Source organism: Rutilus rutilus, assembly GCF_951802725.1.
Source record: "Rutilus rutilus genome assembly, chromosome: 5".
Classification (NCBI taxonomy): Eukaryota; Metazoa; Chordata; class Actinopteri; order Cypriniformes; family Leuciscidae; genus Rutilus; species Rutilus rutilus.
In genome coordinates, this window is record NC_140213.1 from 39,352,624 (window position 1) to 39,380,508 (window position 27,885).

General features: G+C 41.6%; 1 protein-coding gene across 7 annotated transcripts in view; it reads right to left on the minus strand.

The window, feature by feature from the left end:
• znf423 (zinc finger protein 423) overlaps positions 1-27,885 on the minus strand; it is a 156,348-nt gene that overhangs the window by 16,314 nt on the left and 112,149 nt on the right. For all 7 annotated transcript variants that reach the window (XM_084409330.1, XM_084409327.1, XM_084409325.1 and 4 more), the window contains 2 exons: positions 4,421-4,552; positions 1,734-1,849 (listed from right to left, as the gene is read on the minus strand). In XM_084409330.1, coding sequence (XP_084265456.1) covers positions 1,734-1,849; positions 4,421-4,552 — 248 coding nt within the window. The remainder of the gene's footprint in view (positions 1-1,733; positions 1,850-4,420; positions 4,553-27,885) is intronic.

Genomic DNA, 27,885 nt, shown 5'->3' on the forward strand with positions numbered 1-27,885 from the left:
GATGAAACAAAGTTAAGGATTAAATCGCTGTCAGTGTACGTCAAGGTATGCAGTCATGGTAAAAGGAACAGGATGTTGGGTACCACAGTGTAAAAAAAAGTTCTACCAAAAAGTGTACAGCACTTTGTAAACGTGTGTGGTAGTGCTTGCTCACTAAAGACTATATGTGTGTGTGTCAGTCTCAGAGTGGAGGGGTTCAGGGCCTCCCTCAGGGAACTCAGATAAAGGATTCAGTAAAAGAGAGAGAAAAGACTATACCTATCACAGTAGAAGAGACAGAAAGAGAAACAGATACAGAACAAAGACAAAAAGAAAGAATGAAAAAGGGAAGAAAAAGAAACAGAGACTCATCCGGAAAGGAATAATGTCAAGTGGACAACGTGTGTTATTGTTACAGTAGCCAAACGGCTTTTGATGAGCTGTCAGACATCAGATTGTGCTGTGAACTTGAGCGTGAACCTGTAGGGCATACAGTTGTCTGTACAGTATCTCTAACTGCTCAAGGCCATCGGAACTGTGATTAGTGTACATTCCTTCATATATAGTGCTTAGTGATGCAGTGGTTCTTAACTGGTTTTGTTTGATTTTACACAAGATGTGATCCAACACAGTACCAAAAGAGTTCATTATAGTAAAACATTTAGAAAACAGAAAACCTTTCAAATGAAAATGATAAATGCATTAAAATACTTCGTTGTTTATTTATTTGCATTTAACATTGTTTTTATTTCTAAACCAAGAGTTTCCACTATACTAGTTTCCACTGTCCTAATGTGTGTGTATATTCACAATGTCTATGAACTATGTCTATGACAGTCTGTTTTTGTATATGCATTACAAAAATGTAATGTAAACTTCCATTGCAAATGTAGCAATGAAAATTTTCATTGCAAATGTAGCAAGAGTGGGCCTGGGACAGCATTCCCAGTTGTCTGCCCTGACGATGCGTGTGTGTGTGTGTGTGTGTGTGTAGATGAATGTGAGTTCCAGCAGTCACAGCAGGTGGTGTGATTGATTTGCAGAGTAATGGGTCTAATCGTTACTGGCTTGAGGATGCACCTTGTTTTCCCCTTTAATTCTCTTATTAGCTGTGATCTGTGTCACATCTGTGTCTATCAGGACTAACTGAGATTGACTACAGAATACAATATTACAAACATCACAAAGCAGATACACATTTTGCTACTACAAGGAGATTCAATGCACATATGACAGATAAAATATGATTAGAAAACATTAAAACATGAACATCAGAAGTTCTTACATGGCTTCCTGGAATATTTAATTCTGACTGGTCTATCACGGCACAAATATTTTTCTTACATAGCTGTTTCTAGATTCAAGTTTTTCTTATCATACAATTCAATTGGCTTTGGAAAGTAAAGAGTTACTTGTGAGTAAGTGTATTAGGAACTGTATCAATGCATAGTTTACATCGAATTGTAAGAGCAATATTTTGATACTTGCTGATAGTGAAGTGACGTGCGCATTAAGGAAAATATCTGTTACAGTTTGCCCTTCTTTTATCTACCACTTTTACCCAGAAGAAAATTTTGCATTTAAAGCTTTAGTAAAAAAAAACTTTTTGTTTATCCAGGACTCCATGCGGTGACACATGAAATATTGTTGACAGTGAATGAAAAAAAGGGGACATTTAATTTTTTTACATTTTGGAGTCATATTCCAGAAAGACATGCTTTTGTTGAACTGCCATGTGATTCTGCATTACTCACCTGGAGCTCAGTTTGGAAGAAGAACTTCTGCGGACACTGGGAGCAGTCGTATATCTTGTCCTCCTGTCCGTGGACGGCAAAGATGTGCTGCTGCAGCTTATTGGCCTGAACAAACACTGGGGGGAAAAGACAGAAGGGAAATAGCAGTCAAACGATTGGCTGAAACGCTTTACCCAAGAGTGTATGGCGAATTGACTGTGAAAATAGCTGATTCGATTAAGAACTAATCCTGAGTGAGAAATTAAAAAAAAAGAAAAATCCATGACTACCAACTTTCACGCTTTGGGTAGGAGAGGGAGAATAAAAATAATGAATTTTTTGGATTTGAGACGATGCGTCGACACTGAAGAAAGTGGAAGGGGGAGGGGACGTTCTCAAATGAAAAGCTCTCAAACTCTCTTTATCGGAGAGCAGGGGATGACAGCCGGAGATGGAGGGAGAGACAGAGACAGACTAAAGTATCCCCACCAGACCTTGTGATATTTATCAATAAATCATTCCTCTATCCTCGGGTTTTTAAATTCCGTTCGTGTTTTTTTTGTTTTTTTTGTTTCAGTAAACTTAAGTTTGCTGTGTGTGGAGACTATGAATTATTGAGCGTCCCTGGAGGAGAAGGCATCCGCTTACTTATTCATGAGCCACACAGGAATAGTGTTAAAGTTTAAAAGAGGACTGCGTACCTGTGAGGGAGGAAAGGGGGAAGAGAACGTGGTGTAGCCAAACAACTCGGTAAAGGTGAAAGAAAAAAACGGAGAACTAATCCGCAAGGAGGAAGAGAGAGAGGGAGACAAAGGGACGGACAAGGCGAAAGAACAAACAATTTGATCAGAGGGGTGGAGAGAAGGATGAATAGAGGAGTGAATGTGAGTGTACGGTGAATATAGATGAAGATGGAACTGGAAGAGGAGAAATAAGGAATGGGTGAAGGAAGAAAGAGATGAATTGAATAAAAAAAGAGTGCATAATTATCTGGAGATCGGTGTGTTGCAGTGCTGGGGACAATTTGGCCTCCAACACTGGTCTTTGATGTTGACAAGCTCAAGTAATGATTTCTGATTCCCAAAGGTTAGCTGACAAACATTTCAAAGTGACTTTCAAACTTAGTGTGAGGAGAAGCACACACACCGGGCCTATTTAACTAAATGCACACGTACGCGGAGGGTCCTACCCTGGAGAGTGAGAGCGGATTACACTGACTTTCTATAAACCTGCCCTTTATTCTCTGAACTCTCCTGAACACACACACACTCACTCACTCACCAATGGATCTTCTTACCTCAAAGACATTCAGCATGACAACTGGCCTACAGAAAAAGCTAGTAGTTCATATGAGATACTTTACAGCGTACAAAACGGCTGTTATGATTTGATGAAGCCAGTTAACAGCGGGCTCTTGTTTGTCTATTCTACTGCAGTGCCTTCTGGTCCAGTGAATGTGGGACGTCTGACAGGGGCTCGATCTGCCCAGGGGTCATGAGTCCCACCAGCCATCACAGCGGGGAGATCAGCTCTCATTAGCTTTAGCATCAGCTCAGCAGGATGTCTGCACCAACCGCAGCCTCCTGTCTTGGCCACGTTGAACTTTATTAACCATTCTGTGCTTCTGCATAAGAGTGTGTCATAATATCTCGCTTCTATCTCAAGTCTAGAGAAACTGATCTTGATTCACATAATAGTATGTATATACAGTATGTGTGTATATTTTGATCTTTATGAATTCTAGAAGTTGATCCGTGTTATCAAAGCAAATCCATGCCTGGTCTTTCCTCTCTCTCACCAGGATGAACAATGAATTTAATAGTTAATTCAGTTCAATTAGCAGGACAAGGAGGAGAAATGGAGCAGAGGAATGGAGGGGGGAGGGGGGGTGGTATGGTGGATATGAGGATGAGATGGAGAGAAGGGGAAAAAAAGAGAGAGAAGAGATGAGAAAAATTAAAAATAAAAGAAATGAGACAAGAAGAGACAAAAGAGAAAGAAAGATGAAAAAGAAAAAAGATGACAAAAGTGAAAAGAAGAGAACAAAGAAATGATGAAAAGAAATTAGACAAGAAGAGAGAAAACCAGGCAAGAAAATGAGAGGAGAATTTTTTTAATGGAAATGATGAAAAGAAAAGACAGAACAAGATGAAAAAAGGAAATGGAACAAAAACAGACAATAAGAGAAAGGTTGAAAAACTGAAAAATGAAATGAGACAAGAAGCGCAAACAGAAGACTAAAAAATAATAGAATAAAATAAATGAGACGAGAGTAAATGATACGGCACAAGATGCAAAGAAACTAAAATAAAGAATGAGACAAAAAATACATGAAGAGAAGAGATTAGAAGGAATGAAAAACCAGGCAAGAAGGGGTGAGACAATATGAGAAAAGAGAATGAAAATGATGATGAAAAGAAAAAGAGATAAGACAAGTAGAGACAAAACGATAACAGGTTGAAAGACAAGAATAGAAAAGATGACAAAAAAGTAAAGACGTGCTTCTGCATGTGATCCTACATAAGGGAATGTGCTAAATGGTGCTTATTTGAGTGCAGTTGGCCACATGCATGGCTATGTGACCGTACACACTGAGTGCAGTTACCCTGTCATCACTGGCAATGTGTATCCCCCACCTCCCCCCACTCTTTGACTGCCCCTGACCCTACGACCTCGACCCCACCAACCCCCCGGGCCGGACCCCTCACCTGTAAAGCAGACGGGACACTTGAAGGTGCCTCCCATGCCCTCGAAGCTGTGCTCGATCAGGTGACACAGGAGCTTGGCCGGAGAGTCAAACATCTGGTTACACAGCTTGCACTCATGATTGATGCCTTCCTCTGCAACACAAGATGACGATACAACAGGTTACACACATTGGAGGGGTCAGATAGAGAGAATGAGAAACAGAGAGACACAGACACATGCTGCCAAAAGACAAGGTACGACATTTTTACACATTAACTGTCTGCGAGGGCGTCTCGTAAGTGAACGGTCGAAGCCTTTTCAAGATCTCTCGAGCGAACGGGGTCATTTTTCTGTTTCTTTCTGTCCTTGCACATCATTTGTGGTCCCAGGCTTATAATCTTCAGCTCTGGACAGTATGACCACACGTCCCGTCCCTCCTCCCCCTCCTCTGCCCAGTGCCGTCTCTTTCCCGGCCGGTAATTGCCTGCTGCCCCCCCAGTGCTGCAGGCTCTGTGCCCTCCCTCTGCCCGCTGCTCTATTTTAAGCCTGCCTGAGTGACATCAGTGCCGCCCCCTGCTGGTGTGGGACAGATGAAAGGTGGGCGTTGTGTCCTGGCTGGACGCCTCTGCTCTCGTCTTATCACCCACCCGCCACACAGGCCTGAACCCAGCCCGCCTGCCTGCGCTCCATCAGACACCCACCGCCAGACTCCCACCCTGATCCCCCAAGCCCCTAACTGAGCCCTGGGGTATGGTAGACGCCAACACTGCGCCATCTCCCAGACCCCTGTCTTCTCAAAGCGTCCAGCACCCCGCTAGCACATGCAGACAGGCCCAAAGAGTCCTGCTGCTGAGCTACAGGGTGCGTGGAGGGTTAATAAAGTCTTCAATCATATATCCCCACCATCACCCTGACCTCCACCTCCCACCCCTCCCTTCCAAAAGCCACCTCTGCCGATTCCAATCTCTGCTCCGTCTCAAAGGCCCACACAAGGGTGCTCTAATCCCCGTTTGAAAGGAGCGGGAGGATAGGCGGAGGGGGCAGTGATAGTGGGGGGGGGGGGGGGGGGGGTGATTTGGCAAAGGCACCGCTTTGGTCTGTCCTCCCCCACTGCCTACTAAAAGACATTGCGTTCGGGAGGGGGGAGAGAGAATTCCTTTCGGGGAGAATGAAAGCAGCGGCAGACAGAGGTTACGACTGAGTTTAATATGTCACATGCCTTTTAGAGGAAAATCTGCTCTAGTTCGGGGGCCATGGTTTGAAACGGAACCAGATCATCTCGAGATTCAAGATGAGATCCGTTCTTTGGATGCAAACCGAACGAACAAGAATAGGGATGAGAAGGATGCAACACCAAGTGAAAAATCAATTCCTTATGACTGGGTTTAGTGTGTCAAAATGCCTTTCGGATGAAAATCTGAAATACAGTAGTTAAGGGAATGTTTTGTACTAGACGAGCTCCAGTCCACGGCTGTAAATAAACCTCATAATTTACACACAAATAGAGAAGGGAAGCAAGACCAAAGTGAATGCACTGCAAAAAAAGAAAGAAAGAAAAAAACTATCCTTAGTGAGCATTTTGTGTCTTATTTTTTATGATTTTTATGATTTTACTTGGATCTTGTCTAATACAAAACATTTCCCCAACCAGTGAAGATTTTTTTTAAAAGGCATTGGACATGCTAAAGCTAGTCACATTGCACATAAAAAATAAAAAAAAATCAATAATAAAACTTAATCAGTTTTTAATTAGTGGTTTCAAAATGCTTGTTACAAGCAACACTGCATAATATATTAAGAATATAAGTGTATTTTGTCAATGCACTGGCAGGTTTGCCTTTTAAAAAAAAAAAAAATTTAAAAACACCTTTTATGCATAGGGACTAGCTTTAGTATGTCAAATGCCTTTTGAAGAAGAATCACCACTAGTTTTGGGGAACTTTTTGCACGAGACCAGTGCATGGATGCAGATGAACTGAATGAATCCTCTTTGAGAAAGATCGACACTACAAAACGAGACAACATCTGTTCCGTAAATAAGAACGGATCAAAGGATATGTACATGCACAGAAACGAGAGGGAAGCGAGACCAAAGTGAAAAATTGGGGAAAATGAGAGAAGGAGAGTTAGAGGAAGAGAATTCTGCTAAAGAAAGCAGAAAGCAAAGGGATAATTGGGCTGTCCAACACAAAGTAATGGTAGCCAAGGGGCCTGTGAGCATGTGTGTTTCCGCATGCGTGTGTGTGCAGTAAAAGTAAGCCTCTCTCTGAGAGAACTGCAGTTGATCAGTAAGTACAGAACATGCTCCATCATCTATTTTCCAGTCTGCGCAAAAACACTAAGCTCTCCACTTCATTGTCTGTGTGTGTGTGTTTGTGTGTCTATATGAGAGAGTGATGGGGCTACGTTGGGATTACCGTTGCTTGTTACTGCAAACCAGACTAGTGCTGTCAGGGAGAGCATTTGATCAGTGAGGCTGACACAAAGGTCTCAGAGAGGGGGACTGCAGTGTGCTAGGGGAGCCATCACACCACTAAAGAGGAGAAGACAGACGTGTAGAGTGCAGCAGAGGGCCTAGGAAGTGCATGACAACAACACGCTCTTTCATAACTGAAACTAACTGGGGGTTAAAAAAAGAACAAAAGGACTTTACAAGCACTGCGACACATCGTGAAAAGCAAACCGAAGAGATTTCAGAATTCCTTCCCTTCATCTCGGAAAGCATTGATGCTTGGCATGTTGTTTATATATATACACATACAGTGTTGTTTGCATGTCACTATGTAAAAAGGTTGATTGAAAGCATCCAATTTCTTCCCTTTATATGTGGCTTTGTATCCCATTACGATATAGGTTAAACAATTGAATTGCCATCCACCCCTTGTCCTCAAAGAATTTCACCCCATATTCATTGCTTAATAGAGCCTGTGCTAAGTAAAGCAGGAAGGGAAGGAGGAACAAGAGAGAAAATAGAGATATAAGAGCAACTAGAGGCAGGGATGTGCGTCTGAGAGAATATTTAACTGGAATTGATATGGAAAAAAGAAAACTGGCCGCCTCTAAAGGTATGCAGCATCTTAATTGAGAAACGGCATGAAGCCTCCACACATTCGCAGAATCACTGATGAGGGCTTTCCAGGACATCGATAGAGGGAGGGAGGAAGAGAGGGAGGAAGAGAGAGAAATGGCAAGAGGATCGAATCAAGAAAACAGCGATCGCGCAAACAGATAGGTGGAAAGCAAATGAGCAAAGGACGTATTCATGTGGTATTCCAGGTTGTTATTCCACCGACTGAGCAGGCCGACTCTCTTTGCCGTTGCGCCTCTGCAGTGGATGCTGCTGCAAAGCTTGGCCAATGTGCTTCCAGCTAATTGACCAGGGGGAGCCAGGTGGCGCCCTGGCCTGCGCCGCTCCTCTGGGACGGGCCCATCTATATGAGAGTGCCTCCCTCCTTCCATCTTGCTCTCTCTCTCCACCCATAACCCCCTGTAGCGTGCACTGGCACACAAATGAGCTGTGTAGATGGGAGCTGCACATCCCATGGGGCTCAGCACCTCTCGCCTGGCCCTGAGGCCCGCGGCCCCCGGATTGATGGCCTGAGCGGTAGAGAGGCAGAGCGGGAGAGCTGTGGGAGACGAGGGGAAGGAGGGGAGCGAGCTGGGGCGAAAGGGGGTGGAGGTAGCGGGCTTCTCTAGGGGGTGAGCTCAAGGTGTGTTGCCATGGCAACTCAGAGAGGGAGAGCAGGGAGAAGCGGCGGCGTGCTGAGCTTGACCCGTGCTGGTGGGGGTGGCAATGTGGGCCAAAACCGAGTGCACACACACACGCACACACTCCTACTGCAGGGCTAGGGGGGTCTCGAGAGCGCTTGCTTCCTACTCTTTCCTTTCTTTCTTTCTTACGCACAAACACCGAGTGCTGCATTGCTGAAACAATCCCAGGAGCCATCTCTCTACTTTCACACTATTCACGCACACATCGACTCAATCCTCAACGTCTCCCTTACACACAACTTTCATTCATGCCCGAAAAGTTAAAGCCAGCCCTCGTTGACTCAACAAAATATACATGTAGTCCGATGGCGATGCTGAGAGCAAAGTGGGGGACATGACTAACTCATCCGTGTTCTTTCCTGGCTGTCGGTCTGATTCACACGTTTCCTATTATCTGCAGCAAATATTTCCGGAATGCTCTCTCTCACTCTCTCTCTCTCTCTTTATCTGGCTGCCAAACGAGATGGAGTCTCCGGCTTCGGATATTTTTGGCAAACGTGGACGGCATATGGAGTTGACCAGCTTGGAATCTCCTATCAGATTACATAACAGTAGGACGCTGGATCCCTCTACCCTGCAGAAACCGACCTTCATGCAAACAAGCAAACAAACAAACTCTCCATCCAAAGCGCACGCCACCTCTTTGCTCGCCTACTTTCTCTGTCGTCGTTGTGCGCGTCTAAACTCATGGTGCGTCCACGCTTATTTGTCGCCGTCTACCTGCTGGTGTGGTTGTAGTGGTGACTCAGGCTGGTGTACGAATGAGTGTGGTAAATTTCTACCAACTGTGGCTATTGACTCAGAGCTTAAGCAAGCCATTGAGACCCATAGTCGTCTATAATGTGTTGAAACTGAAATTCACATTTGATTGTATACAGACTAAATAAAAATAAACATACTGACATCCAAATTTGCAATATGTATAGGTAAATGTACTAAAACCCTGCAAGTTGTATCTACTTGACATGCATACAAACCTCAGTACTCAAAAAGGTGACAAACGTTACTACCAAGTATCTGTACTTTAAATTGAACGTTTTTATTCATGTAGACATCTACAAACATGTCAAAAGTTTGATTAACTTTAACTTGCTAATCAAAATTGTGTTCACTTGTTGCTTCGACCAGGGGTTTGAGCCAATCCGGATTGAACTGGGATTGAATTTGAAATAAGGTAGCAAACAAAAGGAAGTAGAATTAAAATTAATCGAACAAATCAAATAACTGTAATTAATTACAAAGTTAGATAGATAGATAGATAGATAGATAGATAGATAGATAGATAGATAGATAGATAGATAGATAGATAGATAGATAGATAGATAGATAGATAGATAGATAGATATAGATAAAGCTTGTGTAGTTAGAATCCACAGCATTCACTTGCATACAATGTGTTTCAGGATTAAGGGTTAATCTTAATGGGAGGTCTTGTCAATATCACACTCTTCATTATGACTGCTGCTTCAGGTCTCTGAACAGCACAGAATCAAATTAGCTATCCGAAGTCTTATTATGCCTTGTTACTACCAGGGTGCTCTCAACCAGAGAACTTCATTACCCATAATGCACAACAGGATCAGCTGCACAAGTCTAACACTCTGTTTAGTTTATAAGCCAATGAAATGCCCTCTATAATAAACCAACCACATACTCTTCCAATCAAAGTGCTCTGTTCATAACAAGTGCCACCCTCCTAATGTCTACTCCACCAATCAGGATGTGTCAGCAGGTCTGACCCCCTGTGAGGCAGGCTGGTCTGGCTGCAGTGTTGATGGCCACCCAGTGCTCCCACTGAGGCAGCGCTCTCTCATTTCCAGCACACACAGATAAAAAGACAGCACACTGTGCTGCAGATAGAGTCTGCAATCAAAACAGAGCTCAAATGATGGATAAAACATGCATGTTTACTGCATACTTTACAGCGCTCTGACCTTGCAATGCCTGGAAAATGGTGCATGACTGTTTTGACCAAGGCTTTTTTATGATTTAAACACAAACTGAATTAACTGAATTCTGAAAAATAATTTGTGTGACTCTGTTGCCAGGGCAAATGATATGCGTGCCCATGCATACATACGCACAAACGCACGCAAACAGTAACCCACCCACATCATCTTGTACATACAAACCACCCTCGACCTCACAGTCATACACACTTGAGGACCTGATTGTTAGCGTGTAATATATGCACAGCTATTTGTGTTTTGAATGTTAATTGAATGCTGGAAAGTGCCGGTGGGGGAATAGTTCTAATCAGCATACCAATAAACCCTTCACATGATAAAGTCTTTATAAGAAGCACTTACTCCCATGGCCTCCATATACCTTAACAGTCACTGTACACCTCCGCCTCTCTCCCTCACCCATTTATTTCCTATCATCTGCCCTTCCTCGAACCTTCCTAGACAGCATGAACGCAAAACAGCCATGTTACAACCAAATCCGACACGTGTTAACATATGCTTCGGTGATTAAATAATAGTAAATCTACACCATAAAAATGAGGAAAAAGAGGCGTGTGCGGCGTTGAAGCAAAAGCGCAAGTCGCCATGACAACGCAAAAGCATGAATAAGCTCATTGAAGAATGATTGTGTGTATAATTAACTCCTAAAGAACAGCCAGGTGACTTGGCCAGGGCCTTGTTAAAAGCAAAAGAGACTAATCAACATGTAGAAGACGCAAATCCATATTTCAAGGTCAAAGCGAGCCGTAATTCCTTTGCCAATCTCAAACTTTTATTGGAAGTGGACACACACATGAGCTCGCCCGTGCTCGCACAGCCCCAGATTGCTAATTGCAGTATAGAGGGTAATTATGGCTCTGGTGAGTGGTCAGCAGAGTATGAGCTGGCCAGTGCTGTTGGCCAGACCTGGTCTTTGTGGGGTCTTATTGAATTTGAGGCCTGGTGCAGTGAATTTGGAGTTGGCTGAGCTGTTAGTCGGCTGCACACACACTGTCTCTAATACTGCAATCTGCCACACGACTTTCCGAAGACATGACGGGTTGCTTTTGAACACAATAACTGCCAGAGGACGCAGCTGCCTTTACTATTACAAACACACAATGGTCACATTCAGCAAAGTGTGCTCAACAGTCCTTTATGGCTCTGTAAACAGTAAGCATTTATGCTCTGTGTGCGCATATGCGTATATACATATATATGCGTATGCACGTGTGCATTTAATCCACACCCCAGGGTGCGCCTGGGGCTTTTTATCAACGCAAGATCTCCCAAATGCAGCTCAAAAGCAATATCCATGAACCATTCCACCACAATTGCTCATTGTTGATTTGGTCCTTTGGGATACGCCGAATTCCTGGGACTTCATTTCTGTCCTCCCCCCTCTCGTTCAACCCATTGAACCCACAACCATATCAGCTGTATGGAAAAACATTCTGCAAAAAAATACCTCTATCACATGGACATTCAAACCACATCCCACATCAGGTCGCCTGTGCCTACCCGCTTGCACGTTCCCTTAGCTTTTTATCTCTTTCCTGTTTTTTTTCCTTTTCTTTTCTTTCCTGTATTAGGACACGTCTACATCTTTGGTTGGCTGGTTGTGAATTATCTGCTCACTAAGGAAGGGGGAAAAAATCTGAGCAAATATGAGGAAGCAGCAGGATGCTAATAATGCACCTCCAGCTGTTCAAGTTAACCTGCAAATGTGTCCATCTGTACCTCCAGAGAAAGAGGGAGACAGAGAGAGAGAAAGATAAAATGCTATAGAGGATAGAGAGGGAGGGAGTTATACAAATGAAAAGAGATTGAAAGGATAAATGCGCTCACATGAAAAAAAAAAAAAAACTGATGGAGGTGGAAATAAAATGGTGGATATTCTGAAATAACTAAGAAAAAGGGGCAGAGTTAGACTGACGGGGAGAGAGAGAAGGGGGGGGGGGGGGGGGGGGGGGGTGTGTCCTGGCAGTAAGCCGGCTCTATTTGGATGATTGTGAGCAGTCGGAGTGACCTTGCTGCGTCTGGACCGTCCCCGCCCCCTGCCCTGCGTCCAACTGTGCCCTGCCTTTGGACCCTCACCCAGGGCCAAAACACACACTGCCCTCCTGCTGGGGCCTCTAGGGAACACAGGAACCATGAACATATCATATTAACTAACACACACACATACTTAATATCACACTAAATAAAGCTCACACATATACACAAATCACACATTTAATGAAGACACTGCATCATTTGTAGGTCATGTGTAAGAACCTCTGCCAAAAACTCCCATGGACGCCCCCTCCTCTCCCTTCCATCACAATCTTTCCTCTCGCTGTTCTCAGTTGGTGCGTCTATAGACTCTTCCTCTGTAAATACTGTCATATCAAAGATCTTCAGTGGCTGTTTTATGTGGATGTTTACAAACTGATCTGAGACACATCATCAGCACTGATGATCAGAGAGTCGAGGCTGTTAGGGGAGTTCATTGAAAAGAGAAGAGCTGCGTATCTGTGGGGGAGAGATGGGAACGCTCGAGCGCAGCGACAAAAGGGGAAGAATGGAGGACGGTGATGGAGAAGTGCAAAAAAATTCAGGTTATCAGAGCTGGCAAGAGTGTAATAAATGTATTTAAGGGATTGGATTAGTCATATCAGCTTGATGAGTGCTAACCTACAAGGGTGCAAAATCAAGTCTTTTTTGCAAGACGTTTTAATTAAAGGTGAACTGTGTTGTTTCTACATCACTAGCGGCACCGGCAAAATTGCAAAAATAAGAGGTTTTGCGAATAAAGTTCTGCCACCCCCTCTCTGCTGTCTGACATATGACAGATCTATCTGTCTGTTCATCTGTCCGGAATTTAAAAGTTACGTTTTTTAGCTATTAGTATGAATATGTTAGCGTTAAGGCTATGAATAAGCTGGTATGTTCCAAAACAATGACAAAATTCACATTTAGGACATATAAGCATTCAAAACTTATACTGTTTCACTTCTGCTAAAATGGATCACGGATTTTTATGACATCACCTTCTCATCACATCTTCTGTCCAATCAACTGCTCTCCAGAATCTAAAGCATCCCGCCCCCTATGCTCTAACTAATGCCTGACCAAAGCGACCGCTGACAGACACGTCATGGAGCAAGATGGGTTGGAGATGTGTGTTCGGTTGCTCAAACGCTCAAGTTTTATTCCGTTTTCCAACTGTACGTTGGTTAAGAATAAAATGGCTAGAATTTATTCACACCTCTACTACTGAATCCAGCGTATCATCAGCGGAGCTTGGATTCGCTTCCATGGTGCTGTCAAGTACGACTCGCAGTCTGTGAGGTAAACTAAACGCTATTGGCTAATTGAAAAGAGGGAGGAGCCATTCAATATCTCCCGCCTTAGCTTCCTGTTTCAGTGGAAATTACGTCAACGCATCATACAAAGCTGCGTGTTTCAAGGGACTTCAGTTGGCATTTAAACTTTCTAACTTTGTTTTTAAGCCCTTTAAACTATTCAATTTCTTCTCAAGTTAAAAATTAGTAACATTAATAACTTAGATTTAAATAATTCTAATACCTTACATTCCAATTGTAAATGCTCAAATTTAATTAAAGATAAGGGACTGAACTCTGAAAAGTTAAATAAATTTTTGGTCACACGATGCAGCATTCTTGCCTCAAACTGTTATGTTCTTCCTATAAGACGCACAATTATCTTAGAAATCAATGTCACAGCATTTTCTGATGTAGAGTAAACTCTGGTCCAACCCAAAATGCCATTGCTGGCTCAAATAGACAACAGAATGTTTTGAAAGCAATTGTTTACACATTCGGTGATGTCAGCCTACAAACGGTTTACTTAGTTTTAGTATTTACTTTAGTTTTTAGTAGTTTTAGTTTACTTAATATTAAACTTGAATAGAAGAAAGTGTTTTAACGTCAAAAAATGATAGATGACACCACCTTGTTCACTAACGTGCTTCCTAAAATCATGCGCAGGAGTTGCGTTTGCGTCTCAAATGACTGTTCTATCCCCTGTGCAGGGCGCTGCCTTTGATGTGACTTAATGGAAAGGTTTCTTTCTGCAGATTAGGGAATAGGGAACGACTGAGCAGTTTGAAAGAAGGCCCATCTTCCCTCAGGACTGCAACATGCTCTATGCCTGCATGATATCTTCTCTGCATGCCACTTCCTCTGAGCGTTCATCTCCCAACATGCTTTGCCCAGCTCCTCTGAGTCTAAATCTCCCAGCATGCTTCTCTTCCCTCCACCCCACCCACTGAGATTGGTCAGGCCATAGTGCACCTGTGAGTTACCATGGTTACCCGAACCTGTCTTTTGTGATGCTAGTACCTCATACTTAAATACAAGCAAATCAATAAATAATGCTGTATTAATTATTCGAAGGTTAGGATTAAATATACATGTGTTTAGAGATTTGTTTGTACATTCATACAGCAGCAGGGCTTTTAAAACTGCCATCTTGGATACGGCATTCCCAATTCGGACAATGACTCCCAGCTGACGTTGACGTACTTACAAACACGGAAAACAAAAGCCCTCATTTCCTGGTGTTGGATAGAGTTAGAGTAATGTTGAAGCTTAAAAAAAAAAAAAAACAATAAGAATGAGTGGGAATTGTTTGGAAAGTGACTAAAGAATTTCATACACTATATCCCAAACGCTTCCTCACTATTTTGTATAGAATTAGTTTTCCAAATGCTATTACAATAATTTACAAAGGAAGTGTACTAAGTCCACTAAGATGGAAGTGACCACTTTCTGGCTATGGCCAGAAAGAAGGACGTGTGCGTCACAAATCTTATTGAAAAACAAAAAAAGATACTGGAAAGAAATGAATTAAGATGTGGATCATACCTGATTCTGCTACTAAATTGGCGGTTCTGAGCACTCCAGACCCTCCGTATTGATGTAATTGTCTTTTTTAAATCAGATGGGATGCCAGCAGTACTTGAACCACCAACTGTTCCCAGAAAGGTTTTGGCAAAAAGATCTACATTCATAATGAAGGTGCACCAGGCAGTGAAAAAATGTATTTAGCTTTAGTAACATAATTAGGCAAAAGTCAAAATAAACTATGAAAGGTGTTGTAAAAAAATGAAAAAATACAAATTATATATATATATATATATATATATATTACTACTGTTACTATTATTATTATATATATATATATATAACTAATATTATTAATAATAATAATAATAATGATGATGATATTAATAATAATTATATTAATGATAATATTAATTATAATCACTAAACAATTTGCTCTGTACTTCTTACAGAGGTTGTCTGTAATTTTCACAGACACGTTCAAATCAGGATTTAAATAAAACACAAATTTACCTGAGCTCCTCAGGGAAAACTAGTCCTGTCCAAATTGTTCTTTTGTCGCTTTTCTTTCCTCGATATTTTTCCCTTTCTTTCTGACTCCTAATATCTGAGTCCATGCAACTCTCTTAAACTCTCTTTCTGTCGCAGACAGACTGTCTGAAGGTTAGCAGAAACAACTACAAAATAAAGCAACCACAAAGAAGCACCAAATACTAATATTAATATCAGGGTGTCAAAGACTTGAGTTATTACAGATGACAAAGCATTAATCGGGTGTGCACAGGGCATGTTCCCCTGAGGGGTGGCACCAAACTGGATGTTCAAAGACCCCAGAAGAATAAAAATCAATATTAATGCGCACACATCCACAACAAAGGAAGTATGTCAGTGCTTCTGTTTAGAGGATGCTTTTTCATCCTAACTTTAATTTTTTTTCTTAAACCATCGTTCATTCCCCCACTGAGTGGACGGAGGGGGGTGTTTGTCCCCCTGGGAGAACTCATCTGTCCCACCTAAAGAGTCCTCAGTCAAATCAAAGCTCCCAGCAGCCCAAGCGCCCTAATTCAACATGTCACATCCACACTCACGGGAGTGAAATGAGAAGGACAGCACAGGAGGGGGTAAATACTCCACTTTTCCCCCCATCTCTTTCACTTTTCCTTTTCAGTTTTTATACCTTATGTTTATGGTCTTCATTCTTTTATATATATATTTATATATATATATATATAAAACAGTATTTCAAAACGATATAATGTAATAAAATACTATACAATTTAATTTACTATAATTTATTTTCATTAGTTTAATATATGTTTATTCATAATATTTAAACTAATGTTAACTTGACTTAAAAAGTTAAAAACATCATGAATATTAATTTTAAAAAAATGAACAGCATTTATATATATATACAGTTACACAGTACTGTGCAAAAGTCTTAGGCATGTTAATACCCCCCGGTTATTTATATCTTTTGCTGTAGTGTGTCAGTAGGAAATATCAGTTTACATTTCCAAACATTCTTTTTGCCATTAATTGTAATAATCCAGTGAGATTTCTGTATGCACAAGGAGTCTGACAACAGCCAGGATGATCTGATCTCACCATCATCGAGTCCGTCTGTGATTACATGAAGAAACAGAACAAACTGAGACAGACTAAATCCAGAAGAACTGCGGGAACGTCTCCGAGATGCTTGAAGAAACCTTCCTGCAAAGCTACAGTACTGTGAAAAGTACTGGCACTTGAGTTAAAATGCTGTAAAGTGAGAATGCTTTCAAAAATTAAATCACAAATAGAATTTACTTATGATTTAACTTCTATTAACTAATTCAAATCAATATATAGTGTAACTTTGCGTTTAAAACGGCTTTTGTCCAGGTACACTTGCGCATAGTTTTTTAGGTAGCTTTGCAGGAAGGTTTCTTCAAGCATTTCGGAGACGTTCCCGCAGTTCTTCTGGATTTAGTCAGTCTCAGTTTCTTCATGTAATGGGATATTAACATGCCTAAGACTTTTGCACAGTACTGTATATACACTGTATATATACTGTACTGTATATATATTAAAAATGCTATTATATATATATATATATATATATATATATATATTATTTTTTTTTATATTAAATATTAATTATTATACAAAAAAATGATAATTAACCAAGCATTAATAAATAGTGTATTGATTTACACTAAGGTAAGTATTTAATACTTACATTAAGTATTTTCAAATTAGCCATTAACTAAATGTTGACATATAGAGCTTAATATACAGGAAAGTTGACCAAAATTCCACACCTTTCAAAGGTTTAAAATAAAATGATCTAGTCAAAAAGAGTTGAATTTTCTCTCCAGAAGCAGTGAACGAAACACGCAACCTCAGAATGACACCAACAATTAAGCTGAGGATCAGCGGTCGGTCTAATTTCATTGGAGGTGCACAACAAATTTGTCGAACACATGCAAGATACACACACATTTAAACAGCGTGCACACACACACACAGATGCTCGCACACACACAGGCCAGATGGAGCAGGCGAAGCAGGGCCAAGTGCATGTGCACCTCATCCGTATGCCGCGTTTCCTCACTCCAGTGATGGCTCCTCAATCGTTACGTCTCAGGTTTGAACTCCTGATACGAGCAGCATTGTTGTTCTGTCATCTGCCCTCCCTCTCGCTCACACTCATCAAAATAACATCTGTTTACATCTATGCAAACACCTGACAGGCAGCTGATGCCCCTTTCTCTACTCTCTGCTATAACAAAAAGTAACAAAAAAAAGCAAAAAACAAATAAATAAAGGGAGGGAGGGCGAGTGTAAAACCGGAGCACATCTGGGTGAACAGCCACTGGCCTGATCCAGATGTGGGCCGCCAAGCTCTGCAGGCGAAAACACACCTGGACACATAGGAGCAGCAAAACAAAGGGAAAGGGGAAAACGAGGGGAAAACGAGGGGAAATGGGGGAAAACAGCCCCCCCCCCCCCCCCCCACTACTCTAGACTATCTATTCTCATCCTCTCTCTCTCTCATTCGCTCTTTCTCTACATGTAAATCCAAAAGTGAGCATGGAATTGTCTTGTCCATGTATGGTGGCCACTTTCATCTACGAATTGAATGCACAAAATTAGCTTATTCGTGGGCTAATTCTATAACTGAAGAAGGAAAAAATGAGTGTGAAAGTCTCACAAATGGCTGTCTCCCTCAAACCCCCCATGGCTGCCCATGCTTAATCCCCCATGATGCACCGGGGCACTTTCAGAGCCACTGAGACCCACGCTGGCGCCGAGGGCTCACACACATACGGCCATCCAGATGCTATGGGTAATTAACCTACCTCTGTGAGTGAGCGAGTGTGTAAAAGTATGAGAGACAGACTTTGTGCGCGCGATAGAATCGTTGCCATTATAAGACGACAAAAGAAAAAGGCACGATGGTCACGAATGTGCACTAGCCTGAAGAAACACATCAGTTGAGACAAAAACATGAGTGCGCACACACACCGCAGCAGTTGAAGAGTGAGATCAGGGATGAATGCATGCTGTGGCACAGGGGAGGCAGTTCTGGGCTTGGCTATGCCCAGGGTCTTAATGACTTAATTGAGGTAATTATTTGGATAAGAAGTCCAATCACCTGCCTCTTTTCCTCAAGGTCCTCATCAGAAGCTAATTAAAGAGCCGCTCCCAGCACGAGGCCGACCGGTGCTACGTCAGAGGGCTAAGAACTCAGTAAAGAAATAGTAAACTCTCCACGCACCCACATCCCACTCGTCTCGCCAACCTCCTGCTGACCTCTGCGGCATTATTTGAATATGTAGCTTTCTGGTTGTGTTAAAAATGTGAAAAAATATTGTAGTATATATAGAGGTAAGGAGGCATCAAGGTACTTTTGAATGCAATGCTTGCATAACATTGACACTTTCCATTTTCTCAGTATATGCTTCTGTTTCTACAGTGAAATAAGTGATATAGTCATTAAATATTGGTTTGGTTGTATCTAAAGCAGAGGTTTTCAACAGGAGGTCTGCAGCCCCTAGGTGGGCCATGGTGGTATTGCAGGGGGGTCTGGAATTGTTGTCTAATCTCCAAGAAAATTTTGTGAAAAAATGTAAATTTGTATTAAACAAAAAAAACTATATTGAGGTACCTTCAACCAAAAGATGAAGTTAAGATGTTTAATGTTTCATCGTCTCTCCTTCATTAAAAATGATTTAAGAAGTGAAGTTGAATGAGTTAAATGTATAACTATATGGCTCTGTGATTATTTTTAATGGCTTTGCAATGTAAGCATCATAATAAATGATGTAAATATATTAATATGGTATTATCAAGGAGCCCTTGTTTTTGAAGCCAGTCTATTTAATGAATTGGTCACCCGATTATTCATCCTAATGTTGTTTCAGAAAAAAAAAAAAGGCAAAATCACCGTAAAAGTATCTTAAGTAACTTTTATGTACTATATACCAAGTCTTATGAAGCCATTTTATGTTTTTAGGGTGAGAAATAGAGCAAAATTGACATGCTGGATTCAGTGAGTCAGAAGGGAGTTGTACTTGAGAACCAAAACAGTCTGATTCATGAACAAATCATTTAGAATGAATTAGAGTCAAAAGAATGAATCATTCATGAATCAGATATCACTATTTGTGTCATAAATGCTCCAAGGAGAACACCGGGGAATGTCAAAATTATTAGCGAATAATGGGTTGGGATTTATCATATGGCTGTAGAAGACTTGAAATACAGTAAACACGTCTTACAGGCCACTTTCATTACATAATAAAAGAAAACAGGATATTCTTCAAAAATGCACCCTGTTTTCTACAGAAGAAAGTCAGTCATAAAGGTTTGACACAACATGAGGATGAACTATTGCTTTAAGACCTTGGTTTCAGCCTTGATCTTGTCTATCTGTCCTTCTTTCCAATCCTCCACATCCATTCACTCCTGTAATGCTCTAGAAACCGCCTGTCAGCGAATTCTCAAGTCGCTTTTCCCGCTCATATTTTCGATTTCTCCTTCCTTCGCGCATTCTTATCGTTTACCTCTCAAGTCTCACGATTTCCTGTCTCATCCTCGCCCGCTCCTCACCTCTCTCTCTCTCTCTCTCTCTCTGGTGAGGCGGCGTGGAGTGAAGTGAGGCTGTGCTGGTTTAATTGCGACAGCACCCTCATGAGCGGCTGGAGCTAGGGCCGCCTCAACACCTCCGCAGAGTGTTCAAGGGTAACCAGCAGGGGTCTACCACCCCCCCACTCTGTCTCTCTCCCTCTCTTTCCTCTCTCGCACACACGTATACACACACAGACACACACATGAACGCAGTGGGCCCCTCAAACAGGCGCCCAGAGAGTAGCCGTCAAACACTCACTCCTCACATCTCATTAATCAGCTCCCAACATCAAACAGTAACTCTGCTGCTTCCCGGGGGCCTGCCCGTCCGCCCGCCTCACACTGTTGTGTCTGTCGTGGCAAATGCATTTCTGTTTCTATTGTGTATGTGCATGCGTGGAGCATACTGAGTGCGCCAAGTCTGTTTTGGCCAGTTTGTGTTGGATAATGAGCCGAGTTAAGACTGTTGAGCTGAGTTTAGAACTGTTGCCGGTGCCTGGGTCAGGTCGTTGTTTACGATAGTCCGCTCGCCTGTTGCAGAGGGTTTTATAAGCATCTACTCTTCCCTACGGCTCTGTGAATAAAATTCCACACTGTCTCTCTTCTGACTGAGCTGGAGCGGATTGGCATTTGCAAAAGTTCTGTACTGGATGACGACGTACATCTTTAAACAAGTCACCAAATGCGTGTCATAATTGAGAGATTGATTTCTGGTATTTTTTGTAGTGATTTAGACCAAATTTGTTGAAAATCAAATCCCTGTATACCATTTGTATGCATTTTCTATTTTTATGAATTTGCCATGTTTGCATAACATCCTTTCTACTAAGATACTGTCCAATTTTTCCAACATAAATAAGAAATGTCATTAAATATTTGTTTGGTAATATTTAAAGTAGAGAATTTAAATCTATCATCAAATGTGTCAAAATTGAAAGAATGATTTGTGATATTTATGCTGTACATTATAGCTCTATAACTTTTATTTATTATTATTGTTATATTATTTATTTATAAATCTACTAAATTATTTTTTACCTTGACAACAATGTGCAATAATTTATCAGGTTTTTGAGCAAATATATTATAAAAATATATGCATTCACAAAAATATTTATAATATACACTACAAAAATAAAATAATATCAATATAAATATAACAACAACAATAATTACATATTAAATAAATAAAAAAATATACTAATATATTTCTATGGTGCACAAAAATGTTGGGAAAATGTATACATTTATGGCAGGCTAGTGAAAATTATGGCAGGGCAAGAACAAATCACTAACTTCCTCACCTTCTTACTTTTGAAGGTGTGCCTGGTGTCAGTCACGCACTTGCACCTTAATACCATCCATTTCTAGTGGTAGTCACCTCTAAATGACACTAAAACATTCTTCCCTGCATTGACTTCCCCCTTTTATGAGTGTGGCACACAAACAGGGCGATTAGACAGCAGCTGAAGGTTCCATCAGCATTTGAGCAACGATTTGCCTCTCCCCAGCTGCAGCCCATTACAGGAGGGAATGAATTAATAAACCAGTGAGGGGAGGGGAAAAGCGAGAGAGAGAAAGAGGAAGAGAGAGAGTGAAAAGAGAAAGAGGAGAGACTCTAGAGTGAGTCTAGCCTCAGAGCTGGCCTGGCTGGAGAGCTCATCTGAATATGGACCTCGTTAGCAGGTATGGCTCACAGGCAGAGAGATAACACACACACAAACACAAACACACACACATGCAGAAAGAGAACAGCATAAATACAAAAGTCATAAAGTCTTGAAGTGCAAGGCTCAGTGTCTAGGGAAAGAAGCAAAGCAGAAGGACTTGGGGAATTTAGAAATAGAAGACGAAGATTATCTGCTGTGTCAAGATGCAACACTATCTCATAACGACTAGAAGAGTATAATGTATTCAGAGCCTGATATATAGAGTTACTATAGATGGAAGCTATTAAGTGTGCCAGTTTACTGCACTGTAAGACCCTTAATATACTCTACGCTAGTATGTCAATGCAAATTATTCTAGCTTGTTTCTTATAATGCAATCAAGGTACATGGTGTACAGTATGTGCAGAATTGTCACATATGGCCATTTGTCATGGCATCAACGGTTCAACTATTGTCATGGCGGAGCAACAGATTGAACAGTCTTGCTCAGCAAATTACTAAAACATGTTTATGGATTTCTATCTGAAAAAAAACAACAAAAAACACAGAGATGTGGTATGTACTGAATTTGACTTTTCGAACACTATTGAAGTAGGTATGTAGGTGTTAATATAACTATAGTCCCAGACATTATCGACCATGCTGGAGGTTGGCCTACAATGTACTAACATCTGTGAAAATAACTTCATAAGTACACTTGTTTGGTGCTTACAGTGAGCAGACATTCTCACAATTTTCCACCATTTTGTTTTTTTTTATTATTTTCTGAATCTGACTGCTTCTTAGCTTTTATGGCCAGGGTGCCCAATCCTGTTCCTGGAGACCTACCTTCCTGCAAAGTTCAGCTCCAACCAGCTAATGAAGATCTTCAGGAACAGGATTGAGCACCCCTGTTTTTTACGGCATACCAAAGTGTCCACTGCCTGTACACAATAGCATCTCATCGGATGCAGAAGACTTTTCCAATATTATCCGGCTCCTGTTTCATGAATACTACTTATTCGGACATCTAACTCATTTGACGTGCATTTTGCATACTATGTGGCAGGACACTATACGTATTGAGTTAAGTGTGGCGTAGCTTAGCTTCCAGCAGTGTAATGCTGGTAATGGCATCCAGACGTTCGGCACACACTCTCACACACACGCCTGGCAGCACAGAGGAAGTGCCAGCGCCACCCGTAACCTGATCTCCACCCACAGCTGTCCAAACACCACAGAGAGAGAGTGAGAGAGAGAGAGCGAGAGCGAGAGAGAGGAACCCTCTGGGGGTCTGGGGCAGGCTGGTGCTCCCCACAGTGAAGGGTGCATTCTTTCCTCTCCTCTCTCCATCCTCCCCCACTCTGTCATTCTCCTTCTCTTCCTCTTCTCTCTCTTCTTTTCCCCTGGCACCTCTTCCCCCTCCCTGCTAATACCACAGTCTGCTGTGCAGAGCTGGGCCAATCACTGGGGCATCTGGGACCTGGCTCAGGGTGGGGGGTGCAGAGACACATGATCATTGCCGCATGTGTGTGTGAACGTGTGTGTATGTGTGTGTGTGTATTGGAGCGGGGTTTAGGTTTTTCATGCCTGTTTATCCTTTTGTGTTTGCAGGGGACTAGAGGCAATCTGGGGGTCTGTTCACATTGTTCTGATTGAGAGAAAGAATGTTCACCCATTTGTGCTTTTGAATGAATTTATGAGTGTGTTAATGAAAGTGCAAATATTACAGCTTAAGGAGTATGTGTGTGTACTGTGTGTGTATAGTTTGGGAATTGTCTTTAAAAGTGAACTAAATCTGACAAAACTTCCCTTTTGGAATAAATGATTTTATATCCAATAATTATACAATTCATAGGTTTTATGTATACATATGAAAACGTGAACAAAAAATAAAATATTTATATACATATAAAAATGCTACATATCATTAATCACAAATAAATAGCCTATGGCATGTCCCCATTTAGATAGCTAAGTACACAATGTGTGTGTGTTTCAGGTATTCCTTATGTTATGGGGACAAAATGTCATTATTTTATTTTTTTCCATGAGGAAATACGGCTTATAAATCATTAAAAAAAATGTTTTTTTGAAAATGTAAAAATGCATAACATTTTCTGTGATGGGTAGGTTTAGGGTTAGGGAATCGAATATACAGTTTGTATAGTATAAAAATAATTATGTCTATGGAAAGTCCCCATAAAACATGGAAACCAAACGTGTGTGTGTGTGTCTGATAATCTATTAAACTAAAATCTATAAAGATTTCATGTTGTGGCATTCATGTACCACTGGGTGTTGTATGTCTTGTGTTGAAGTGTAAGGGCTGAGGCTAAATTCTCTGTATTAATATGTGTGTGTGTGTGTGTGTGTGTGTGTGCGCGTGTGTATGTGATGCGAAGCTCTAATCTGGCTCCTGGATGCTGGTGTCAGTGTGTGCTCTCAGCTCTCTCTCCTGGGGTTGGTGACAGTAAAGTCTCTCTAATCCCCCCCCAGTCCCTGATACACAACACACCTCCTGCTGCATGCTGATGAGCCTTTCTCAACCCGCACATGCTCGCACACCACGTGCATACATATGCAAACACGTATGCAAACGTCAAAAGTTTCTCTAACTGTGAGAAAAATGGGAAGTCACTTACAGACAATGGCTACTCTATTTCTGTTTACATATGCAATGAATTATTGTATTCTCTTCAAACAAGTGAATAAAGCACCTATCTACGTCACTCCTAAAAAAAACACCAAGCAAAACATTTGCTGCATTCACAATCCCATACTTTTATGTTAAACTATGCCCAAACAAGGTGTGATGTGTTAAAAGTGACAAGCGATAAACTTTTTTAAAGCAAAAGTTTGCCCTAACCACCTGCAACTACAACAAGTGACATGACGAGACGTTGTTGTTTACTTGTTTCTTTTTTGTCCCATCACACTACTGTTAAACATTAAACAAAACAAAAATGTTCTGATTGACTTCAATTATAGAGCGAGAGAGAAATGGAGGAAGAAGAGACAGAAATTAAGTAAGAAGAAAAGAGAGCAATGAGGGTTGAAGTAGAAAGAGAGAAAGCAAAGAGGGAGCATGAGAGCGGCCCCTGAGCATGTCAGAGGCCTATCAGTGAAAGACAATGCTCATTTGCAGCACAAGTCAGGACCCTGCAGACGACCCGGGCCGAAAATGAATGGAGAAGCAGGGGAGAGAAGGAGCCAGGAGAAATGAATCATCTAAGTCGGCCCCTCCTCTCCTCACGTCCATCTGAAAGAAAGGAGCAGGCCAGGACGAAGAGGAGGAGGGAAAGCTGGAAAAATGGGAACCAGTGGCTGGATGTCAGATCTGAGCCACCACACTCTGCTACTCGTGGCTCCAAGGAGCAGAATTTACACTCCCATGGTTGTAAGAGAGACAGAGACAGATGATATTATAGCAGGAAAGCAGAGGTCCAGAAGCAGAGAGAATCATTAATGGTTATCAGAGAGGAGCAGAAGTCCCCCATCCTTGACTGGGCTTGAGAGCTGTCTCCATTAGTATGAACAGACTCCTAGTCTGGTTATATCTAATTATTCCGCACCTCACTACAAACGTTAAACTCTACGGGGCCTTTTAGCGAGCGAGCACGCCACTCAAGGCGGGATGGGAAACAGAAGCACCTCAAGTCCACAGAAACAAGACCTGAGATCCAACACAGGTGCCAGGAGCACCTGCACCCCACGCCATCCATCAAAGCCAAACACCTGCCTTTAGCAAACACTTCTTCTCTCGACTAACCCGGTTTTTTTTTCCTGCCCTATCATCCCCCTTCCACCTCAGGAGCTCCACAGCCCAGCTGGATCGAGTCTTTCTCCACAAATCAAAAGAACGGCTTGTGTACGGTGCGTGTTGTCAGGCATTTGATTGGTCTTGGCTTCCCAGCAGGCAGTGCGCCGAGAGCCTTGGGGGGGGGGGAGAGGCCACGTTGCCAGCCGAGCCAACCCGGTTCAGCCAGACCTGACACCCCTGACCCCATCTCACCCAGGACCTGCCGAAAGCCCCGTTTACCCCCCTCACCCTTCAAAATTCGAACGAAAACACAAATGTGCACATACAAATGAATTTTTATTGATGAGAGACGCCAAAGAGTTACATAAATACGACGACATCAGCACAGACCTTTGGAAAAAAAAGACATGCAGACATAAAAACACCCACAAATCTAAAACAAAGGAACCCATATCCCAAGGGTAGGTTGAGCTGTCTGTGTTGAAATGCAGTGTGGAGTGGACTAAGGGGAGAGAGGACATGTTTGTGCGAGGGAGAGTGTGTGTTTTGTTGTGTTTTCTGAACAACTGTCATTGTTCAACGCTTGTTGGTGAGGGCGTCTGCGTGACAAAGCCTCCCCAGTCGGCTTTACCACAGAGACCCACTGACTTCAGCCTTCTCAGCAAACCCAAGGTCTCCTGTGACTGTGCATGTGTGTTTGTGAGAATCCGAAATTCCTGCAAACCAACTAAATATGTCAGAACATTGAGAGGAGTGTCAAATCGTTTTTTTTCCCTTCTGTAATCCTCACTATATGTATGTGTGTGACAGACTGAGAGAGTGTGTTTTCACTTCAGACCTGGGTGCAGCTGTGCAGACTCCCTTCCACTCGATGAAGAAAAAAAAAAGCCTGCTTATCAGCTTATGTTAACAGCGTAGCATTTGAATTCAAAATATTGAACTACTGCTATAATGAAACAAACACTGACGACACTCCCGCTGCTGTTATGTGCTCTGTGACCTTAAAAACGGATCTGGGGCCCATCTCAGAGACGATAAATCTGCTTAAAAGCATCTCACAAGTAAAAAAACTTCACTGAACATCTATTCGAAAATGTCTAGATGGTAACCCTGATGCTGATTACACAGGGTAGGACTGCGTGGTGGGACAGTATTTACTGTATTCTATACAGTATTTGTTATGGATAATCAGATATTTGGTTTGTGATTTGGAAATAATCAAATAATATGAAGTAAATTCTCTTATTATTTCTATTTGTATACTGTATCTAAATACATTTAAAACAGTAAAATTGTAAAATATATATTATTAGATTTTATAATAATTGTTATCTATTTGAATAAATTTGAAAAAGTAGTTTATTCCTGTAATGGCAACGCTGAATTTTCAGTGCCACATTATCCTTTCGAATTTGTTCCAATATGCTGATTTGGTGCTTAAGAAACATTTTTATTTTTTTATCAATGTATAATTTTTTGTGTGAAAACTGTGATACTTTTTTTTAAGGTTCTTTGACTACTAGAAAAGTTCAAAAGTACTGCATCTAATTGAGATAGAAACTTTATAAATGTCTTTACTGTCACATTTGATTAATTGAATCAAATTTGAATTGCATTCTTTCTGAATAAAAATGTTTTAATCAATTATAATAATAATAATAATAAAAAAACAACTTACTGACCCAAAACTTTTTTAATGGTACCGTACCATTATCTTGATACAAAACTACTCATATTATGACATAAGATTTGGTACTGTAGGAGAACTAAGCCTAACATGATGGTTAGGGTGAATCTTGTGAGTGTTTCGCAGCATGAGGGTTACCATCGTAAACTCTTCCATTCTTTGATCAGATACGCACACACAACCTCAGTAAACATTTGCTAGTTAGACCATCTCTCTAGCCCCGCAGCTCCTCTCCATTAATGTCCGTGCGCTGCCATGGAGGGGTGTGTGGGTGAACGGTGGAGCTCCTGGAGTTGGGTGAGAAAGTATGTGGAGGGTGACAGCTGCGTAGGCCCCTCCCCGCCCTGCACCCGCTGGGGGTTCTGCTGTACTTCACTCTGCGGACGGGAGCTTCTTTTAATCTACCAGCGGGGCTCCACAGCTGCTGTAAGCTAGCCCAAAAACGTCTGCTTGTCTAAAAAACCCACGCTCCCCCATTCTCTGTAACCCTTACACAAACTGAGTCTTTCTCTCTTATCTTTTCCTCGCTCTCTAACTCCCTCTCCTTCATTCCAGATTCACGCTGTCAGTCAATGCAGGGTGATCCGACCACGCCAGAGGAGATAAAAACAAAAACTTCCTCTCTTGCACAACTAGTACAGAAAGATGCATTAGCAGCCCTCATTATAAACTTTACCGAAAAGCAACCATGCTACATTTATGTT